The sequence below is a fragment of the Thunnus maccoyii genome, chromosome 16, assembly GCF_910596095.1.
Source record: "Thunnus maccoyii chromosome 16, fThuMac1.1, whole genome shotgun sequence".
NCBI classification, from domain to species: Eukaryota; Metazoa; Chordata; class Actinopteri; order Scombriformes; family Scombridae; genus Thunnus; species Thunnus maccoyii.
The window spans coordinates 143,736-153,234 of NC_056548.1; the positions used below are offsets into that span (position 1 = coordinate 143,736).

Genomic DNA, 9,499 nt, shown 5'->3' on the forward strand with positions numbered 1-9,499 from the left:
TAGAACGGATTCTGGTTCTAAGACTGTAGGTTAATAACAGTAGAACGGATTCTGGTTCTGTGACTGTAGGTTAATAACAGTAGAACGGATTCTGGTTCTGTGACTGTAGGTTAATAACAGTAGAACGGATTCTGGTTCTGTGACTGTAGGTTAATAACAGTAGAACGAACTCTGGTTCTGTGACTGTAGGTTAATAACAGTAGAACGGACTCTGGTTCTAAGACTGTAGGTTAATAACAGTAGAACAAACTCTGGTTCTGTGACTGTAGGTTAATAACAGTAGAACGGATTCTGGTTCTGTGACTGTAGGTTAATAACAGTAGAACGAACTCTGGTTCTGTGACTGTAGGTTAATAACAGTAGAACGGATTCTGGTTCTAAGACTGTAGGTTAATAACAGTAGAACGGACTCTGGTTCTGTGACTGTAGGTTAATAACAGTAGAACGGACTCTGGTTCTGTGACTGTAGGTTAATAACAGTAGAACGGATTCTGGTTCTAAGGCTGTAGGTTAATAACAGTAGAACGAACTCTGGTTCTGTGACTGTAGGTTAATAACAGTAGAACGGACTCTGGTTCTGTGACTGTAGGTTAATAACAGTAGAACGGATTCTGGTTCTGTGACTGTAGGTTAATAACAGTAGAACGGATTCTGGTTCTAAGGCTGTAGGTTAATAACAGTAGAACGGATTCTGGTTCTGTGACTGTAGGTTAATAACAGTAGAACAAACTCTGGTTCTGTGACTGTAGGTTAATAACAGTAGAACGGACTCTGGTTCTAAGACTGTAGGTTAATAACAGTAGAACGGATTCTGGTTCTGTGACTGTAGGTTAATAACAGTAGAACAAACTCTGGTTCTGTGACTGTAGGTTAATAACAGTAGAACGGACTCTGGTTCTAAGACTGTAGGTTAATAACAGTAGAACGGACTCTGGTTCTGTGACTGTAGGTTAATAACAGTAGAACGGACTCTGGTTCTGTGACTGTAGGTTAATAACAGTAGAACGGACTCTGGTTCTGTGACTGTAGGTTAATAACAGTAGAACAAACTCTGGTTCTGTGACTGTAGGTTAATAACAGTAGAACAAACTCTGGTTCTGTGACTGTAGGTTAATAACAGTAGAACGGACTCTGGTTCTAAGACTGTAGATTAATAACAGTAGAACAAACTCTGGTTCTGTGACTGTAGGTTAATAACAGTAGAACAAACTCTGGTTCTGTGACTGTAGGTTAATAACAGTAGAACGGATTCTGGTTCTGTGACTGTAGGTCAATAACAGTAGAACAAACTCTGGTTCTGTGACTGTAGGTTAATAACAGTAGAACGGATTCTGGTTCTAAGACTGTAGGTTAATAACAGTAGAACGGACTCTGGTTCTAAGACTGTAGGTTAATAACAGTAGAACGGATTCTGGTTCTGTGACTGTAGGTTAATAACAGTAGAACGGACTCTGGTTCTAAGACTGTAGGTTAATAACAGTAGAACGAACTCTGGTTCTGTGACTGTAGGTTAATAACAGTAGAACGGATTCTGGTTCTAAGACTGTAGGTTAATAACAGTAGAACGGACTCTGGTTCTGTGACTGTAGGTTAATAACAGTAGAACGGATTCTGGTTCTGTGACTGTAGGTTAATAACAGTAGAACGGACTCTGGTTCTGTGACTGTAGGTTAATAACAGTAGAACGGACTCTGGTTCTAAGACTGTAGGTTAATAACAGTAGAACGGATTCTGGTTCTGTGACTGTAGGTTAATAACAGTAGAACGAACTCTGGTTCTGTGACTGTAGGTTAATAACAGTAGAACGGACTCTGGTTCTGTGACTGTAGGTTAATAACAGTAGAACGAACTCTGGTTCTGTGACTGTAGGTTAATAACAGTAGAACGGATTCTGGTTCTAAGACTGTAGGTTAATAACAGTAGAACGGACTCTGGTTCTGTGACTGTAGGTTAATAACAGTAGAACGAACTCTGGTTCTGTGACTGTAGGTTAATAACAGTAGAACGAACTCTGGTTCTGTGACTGTAGGTTAATAACAGTAGAACGGACTCTGGTTCTGTGACTGTAGGTTAATAACAGTAGAACGGATTCTGGTTCTAAGACTGTAGGTTAATAACAGTAGAACGGATTCTGGTTCTGTGACTGTAGGTTAATAACAGTAGAACGGACTCTGGTTCTAAGACTGTAGGTTAATAACAGTAGAACGGACTCTGGTTCTGTGACTGTAGGTTAATAACAGTAGAACGGACTCTGGTTCTGTGACTGTAGGTTAATAACAGTAGAACGGATTCTGGTTCTGTGACTGTAGGTTAATAACAGTAGAACGGACTCTGGTTCTAAGACTGTAGGTTAATAACAGTGTGCTACAATTACACAGTTACTGTGTGTTTCTGTGTACAAATGTGTTACTGTGTTTAAATGTGCTACTGTGTGTTATCAGACGTGGCCCAGGCAGCTCAGCTCCGAGAGAACCTCGGCATGTTGGTGTGGATCCCCAGCAGCTGTCTGAACCAGACTCAGTGTAAGAAAATTAATATACTGATATCAACCTTATAATGTTATATCAACTTCATATCAACATGAAGAGGACGTTTGTTTCAATGTCATGAATAGTGTAAATACCTGATAAATTTAACATCTCATAACAGTTTAATAACAGTAGTAGTTTTTAACAGTTTTAGGTGTTTTTTCTATTCCAGTGGACGAGTACATCGCCATCGCCAAAGAGAAACATGGTTACAACATGGAGCAGGTCAGTCAGACCGCTGTCAGTGATAATGTTAACGACTGTCAGTGATAATGTTACTGACAGTGTAATGGTTCTTCAGGCTCTCGGCATGCTTTTCTGGCACAAACACAACATTGAGAAATCTCTGGCTGACCTGCCAAACTTCACTCCCTTCCCTGACGAGTGGACGGTGGAGGACAGAGTCCTGTTCGAACAGGCCTTCAGCTTCCACGGAAAGAGCTTCCACCGCATCCAGCAGATGGTCTGTTCCCAGTCTCACCAGTGTTTCCACCTTTTTTGAAACCAGTACAGAGTTTATGTACTGCCATTTAATCCAGAAGACTCACATGATCATTAATCCTGTCTGTGTTTGTAGTTACCTGATAAATCAATGGCCAGTTTGGTTCGGTTTTATTACTCCTGGAAGAAAAGTCGCAGTAAAACCAGTCTGATGGACCGACAGACCCGCAAACACAAAAGAGAGAGAGATGACAGGTGAGCTTCAACCTCCACAGGTATCACCACATCACAGGTATCACCACATCACAGGTAACACCACATCACAGGTATCACCACACCACAGGTATCACCACACCACAGGTATCACCACATCACAGGTAACACCACATCACAGGTATCACCACACCACAGGTATCACCACATCACAGGTATCACCACATCACAGGTAACACCACACCACAGGTATCACCACATCACAGGTAACACCACATCACAGGTATCAACACATCACAGGTATCACCACATCACAGGTAACACCACACCACAGGTATCACCACACCACAGGTATCACCACATCACAGGTAACACCACACCACAGGTATCACCACACCACAGGTATCACCACATCACAGGTATCACCACATCACAGGTATCACCACATCACAGGTAACACCACACCACAGGTATCACCACACCACAGGTATCACCACACCACAGGTATCACCACACCACAGGTAACACCACACCACAGGTAACACCACATCACAGGTATCACCACATCACAGGTAACACAACACCACAGGTATCACCACACCACAGGTATCACCACATCACAGGTAACACAACACCACAGGTATCACCACATCACAGGTAACACCACACTACCGGTAACACCACATCACAGGTATCACCACACCACACCACAGGTATCACCACACCACAGGTATCACCACATCACAGGTAACACCACATCACAGGTATCACCACATCACAGGTATCACCACATCACAGGTAACACCACACCACAGGTATCACCACACCACAGGTATCACCACATCACAGGTAACACCACATCACAGGTATCACCACACCACAGGTATCACCACATCACAGGTAACACAACACCACAGGTATCACCACATCACAGGTAACACCACACTACCGGTAACACCACATCACAGGTAACACCACACTACCGGTAACACCACATCACAGGTATCACCACACTACCGGTAACACCACATCACAGGTAACACCACACTACCGGTAACACCACATCACAGGTAACACCACACCACCGGTATCACCACATCACAGGTAACACTACACTACCGGTATCACCACATCACAGGTAACACCACACCACAGGTATCACCACACCACAGGTAACACCACACCACCGGTATCACCACACCACAGGTAACACCACACCACCGGTATCACCACATCACAGGTAACACTACACTACCGGTAACACCACATCACAGGTATCACCACATCACAGGTATCACCACACCACAGGTATCACCACACCACAGGTAACACCACACCACCGGTAACACCACATCACAGGTATCACCACATCACAGGTAACACCACACCACCGGTATCACCACACCACAGGTATCACCACATCACAGGTAACACCACACCACAGGTATCACCACACCACAGGTAACACCACACCACCGGTATCACCACATCACAGGTAACACTACACTACTGGTAACACCACATCACAGGTATCACCACATCACAGGTATCACCACACCACAGGTATCACCACACCACAGGTATCACCACACCACCGGTAATTAACTATGGCTTTAAAATATAAATATAAATAAATATGGTTTCTTCTAACCTTTTTCTTTGTCAACTTTTATGTATAAGGCATATTCAATTATTTTAATTTATTGAAGTGTCACAGTTAAGGAAGGCTGTGTTAAGTTGAGTTAAATTCTTTTTTTGTTGTTTTTACATAAGTTTACATTTTGGCCACCAAAAATGTACTTTTGCCACCAAATTTAGGGACTTGGCCCGTAGATTCAATGCTTCAAATATTAGCATCTATCCCTGCAATAGGTGTATGTAATATAAACTGTATAATTTAAACTGTGTTGCAGTGATGATGAGGTGGAGGACAGTAATGGAAATCCTCCCAGTGACTCTGAGTTCAACCCAACTAAAGACGACAAGAAGGAGGTAAACTACTGTTTACTGACTATCTACAGTTTGTTTACTGTTTACTGACTGTTCACTGTTTATTGACTGTTTAGTATTTACTGATTGTTTACTGACTGGTGTTTCAGGTTAGCTCTGGATCAGAGAGGTCAGAGGTCAAACCAGCTATTGGACTGAAGGTAAGAACCGTGGATACAGCGTTGGAGGCGGAGCTCTATTCACTCTTGTGAAAGTTTCTCAGTGGCCCATGAAGGCAAAAGAGCAACTTCCTGCTGTAAAGAAATCGCCCGGATGCATGCATACTGAGCATGCTCAGTAGAAACTTCTGCTGGCTGAGCTGGCTACCTATAGTTTAGCCCTTTGATAACTTGAGTGGGGATAAAAAGATTTAATCATAGGGCTCCTCTAGAATTTCCAAATGTTATTGAACTGAATGGATCAAATTCTGAGTCATTTCTCAGGTTGTGGTGTTCAAAAAATGTATCTACCGTTTTACAGCTGCTCTTTTTTTGTGCTGGAAAAATGCCTTTTTGGCCCCTGTCAAACCCATAAGTTGTAATTACACAGTTTTGCCACAATGTCAAACTGGCTTCACAGCCCGATGCTCTTCCTGGGAGCTTGGTAAGAACACCTCTACCTTTCTGTCTCTCAGTCAGGAGGGAAGGCGTCTCAGCGGGTGAAGAAACGTCCTCCAAGAGGAATGTTCCTGAATCAGCAGGACGTTGTCTCGCTGTCCTCCAGTTCTGCTCAGGGACTCATCCGCCAGCTGGACGTTCAGCTGGTCTCCATCAAGAGACAGGTCTGTCTACCTGTCTGTCTGTAATGGTGTGTGTGTATTTGTCCCGAAACCATCACGGTACAGACATTATGGTTCGGCGCATGCAGTCGTATGAAGAATATGCTTTGTGACCCAAACAGTTATTGTCAAATAGTTTAATAATCCACTTACTTAAACGTGCAGAACAATAATTGTAAAGTGCAAGTTCCACCTTGAATGTTTTGGTAGCGCACGACTTAGATGTAGCATGCTCATGGATGTAAGCTAGCTAGCTTAGCCAAGGTAGCCTGGTTAACTTGGTTACCCTGTAGTGTCGCTGCCGTCAGAATGACTAAGGAGGGGACACATAGCACTGAAAGAGTGCAACATTACTATTAAAATATGCTCCGTTCTCCATAGTGAAACATGGAGTGTAAAGTCATTAATACCAAACCCGTGAACTTTGTGTACCATTACACACCCACTGTCAGCTGGTCTCCATCAAGAGACAGGTCTGTCTACCTGTGTCTGCTCACCTGTCTGTCTCTCTGTTTCAGATTCAGACCATCAAACAGTCGAACAGCACTCTGAAGGAGAAGCTCAGCTCAGGAGTTGAGGAGTTCAGGCAACCAGAGGTAACCATGGCAACACAGCAACACACTCCAACTGGTTGTCTGTTGATGTTGCTGGTTGTAGTTGCTAATCTTCGTGTTGTCATGTTGCTGTTTTTCAGGTGAATCAGAAGTTTAACAGTCGTTGGACCACTGAGGAGCAACTGCTGGCTGTACAAGGTAATCGCCGACTGTCCCCCTGAAACCACCTGTAACCACCTGATTGTCTCCCTGTAACTAGGGTTGGGAATCGAGAACTGGTTCCACATTAGAACTGGTTCCATAATTCTAATTCCAAAGGAATCATCGAGAAATTTTCATTTCAATTCTGCTTTTTGGTTCCTAAACGCGCTACATATCTTCTGTCTGCCAGGATCTGTCTCCGTTATCCATCAACGCAACAGCATGTCGATTTTTTTACATACGAGCATGCATGGCTAACATCACAACAGTACTGGGTGAAAGATCGACTGCGGTAAACGCTCTTAAGTGTGTAACATCAAATCTGACCAAACATTTAAGGCAGCATGGCGTCGGTCTCCTAGCCTGAGTGTGTCATCAGCCAGCGTTAGCACCTAGCCAGCACCTCCACTAGAGCCAGGGATACCAAGCTGTGACACACCATATATGTTTATAAGTTACTGTTTTCCTGTTGTCATTAAGCTGTCACTTTGCTTTTTCAACTTTTTCTTCTTGCTCATTAACGTAAAGGAACTCATCAGCTGCATTCAGACTGAAAACATTGCTGCATGTGTAAAACAATACAAGGGTGAGACAATGAAATATGATCCAGCAGTCCGGTTGGAGTAACAGATTATTGTGTTTAAAGGTTGAGCAGAAAACACTGCACAGTAGTATTCACAGACTGGATTTTACAGCTCTGGAAAGTTATGCTGCAACCCCGTTCACTGGTGTGCATGTCTGTGTGCAGGTCCAAGAATTGGTCTTTACACTGACAAGACACTGAGGACTTAAAAAGACTTTGAATTTACTTCTTTTAATGAAACAATAAAAGTCAAAGTAAAGACTTTAAAGAATAAAGATAATTTTGTTATCTAAACATTTGACCTCTTTTTTTTACCATATTGGAATCGAAACTGGGAATCAATTAGCAGAAGCGGAAATCGGAATCAGAATTGATAAAATTCAAACAATACCCAACCCTACCTGTAACCACCTGACTGTCTACCCTTACCCAGGTGACAGACCTGGATTAATTAAACCTTAAATAACTTGATTAAAACCCTTCAGTCCGTGACCACTCCTAACCTTTTCCCTCTTGTCCAATGACGTGCAGCCATCAGAAAGTATGGACGGGACTTCCAGGCGATCTCCGATGTGATTGGTAACAAGTCTGTGGTGCAGGTGAAGAACTTCCTGGTGAACTACAGACGCAGGTTTAACCTGGACGAGGTCCTGCTGGAGTGGGAGGCGGAGCACGGTGTGGAGGGCGGAGCCACCGGGGACGATGACAAGATGGAGGTCGGTCCTGCCGAGGAGGAGGAGGAGACTGTTGTCAGGGAGACGAAGGAGGCTGTCATCAGAGAGACGAAGGAGGTGAGGAAGGAGTTCTCATGTTACTATAATACAATACTACTGTGTTCTACTGTGTTCTACTGAGTTCTACTTGTTCTCTCTCTGCAGGAGTCGTCCTCTCCGGCGGACTTGGACTCCCAGAAGCCTTTGCCCTCCTGAGGATCTCTGACTCCGCCCCTCTGTTTTTTATGATGTCATCATTTTTTAAAATTTTACTTCCTGGTTATCAATTAGAATGTTGGACTTTTATTGATCAATCAATTGATCAGGTATGTGTGATCTGATGAACTGTCATCACTGTTCTGGACCAATCAGGAAATAGAAATGACCTGTCAATCAAAGTGGGTGGGGCCTGTTTTATTGATATTTTATGTTTTTAAAGGTATAATATGCAGGATTTGTCAGTTGGTGTTTGTAAACACACAGCATTCAAAGTTGGCCCCTCCTCCCCCGAGTGAGCGAGAGGGGAGAGAGGGAAAGAGAGAGAAGGAGGGAGTGAGGGGGAGAGCGAGGAAGGGGGAAAGAGGGAGGGTTTGAAAGCACAAATGAACACGGCCACACCTCCGCACAGCCCTGCAGGAAGCATGCAGAGCTTCATCTTGTCCGCTGTGGTCTCTCTGCTCTGTGTGTGTGTAGCTCAGCCGCCCTCGGTCAGCAGACACACAGACCCGCTGCTCTTCATACATCCCCGACACAGAGAAAGAGAGCAAAGCGGAGCAGAGGAGAGACACAGAAAAAGCTATGTAACCTGGTCGCTACGCTACGAGTCCCGACCTCACACCCTGTGCTGTTATCGGCTGGGGGTGACACACCCACTGCCCAAAGGTTGAAGCCAAGAAACGCCCCAAACACAACAATGTAATAAGAAAATACAGGCAGAGGGCAGAGTCTCTGCAGATACATACAGACACACTTCTAGTGGGTCATAAGTGATGACTGAGAGGGATCACTGTTGTATGAGTCTGTACATTGTTTTTTAGGAAAATCCTGCGCAGTATACCTTTAAACAGTTTTTGTTGATTTAATCTTTTTTTCTTGTATGTGTGTGTGGCTGTATGGCGGGGTAGGGGGGTTGGGGGTCATCTTGGATGATGTCACTCAGTTAGGGGGTGTGTCCTAACCTGATGATGTCATCCAGTGTAGGTGAGAAGTGAAAATAAACCAAAGTTCATCAATAAATGAGTGTTTCTTCACATTCTTTTCTCTGAAACATTAAACATAATATATATATATATATATATATATATATATATATATATATATATATATATATATATATATGTATATAATATTTTTCTCTGTCGACATCAACATGTTTTATACTGACAGGAAGTAACATCACACTGACTGTGACATCACTATGGACACATCCTGAGGTTTCATCTCTTTATTTCCTGTCAGCTGTTTAATAAAAACTTCAAGAAGAAAGTTTAAAGATTTAA

The 9,499-nt window shown here is 43.3% G+C and overlaps 1 protein-coding gene across 1 annotated transcript in view; it reads left to right on the top strand.

Annotated features, from left to right (window-relative positions):
- Positions 1-8,486, top strand: part of rcor1 (REST corepressor 1) — a 49,360-nt gene extending 40,874 nt beyond the window's left edge. Inside the window, exons 3-13 of the mRNA XM_042389469.1 lie at positions 2,442-2,522; positions 2,701-2,753; positions 2,830-2,991; positions 3,106-3,224; positions 5,096-5,174; positions 5,282-5,332; positions 5,806-5,952; positions 6,468-6,545; positions 6,644-6,701; positions 7,819-8,078; positions 8,166-8,486. Of these exons, the coding sequence (XP_042245403.1) occupies positions 2,442-2,522; positions 2,701-2,753; positions 2,830-2,991; positions 3,106-3,224; positions 5,096-5,174; positions 5,282-5,332; positions 5,806-5,952; positions 6,468-6,545; positions 6,644-6,701; positions 7,819-8,078; positions 8,166-8,216 (1,139 nt within the window). The 3' untranslated portion in view covers positions 8,217-8,486. The remainder of the gene's footprint in view (positions 1-2,441; positions 2,523-2,700; positions 2,754-2,829; positions 2,992-3,105; positions 3,225-5,095; positions 5,175-5,281; positions 5,333-5,805; positions 5,953-6,467; positions 6,546-6,643; positions 6,702-7,818; positions 8,079-8,165) is intronic.
- The last annotated feature ends 1,013 nt before the right edge of the window (positions 8,487-9,499 follow it).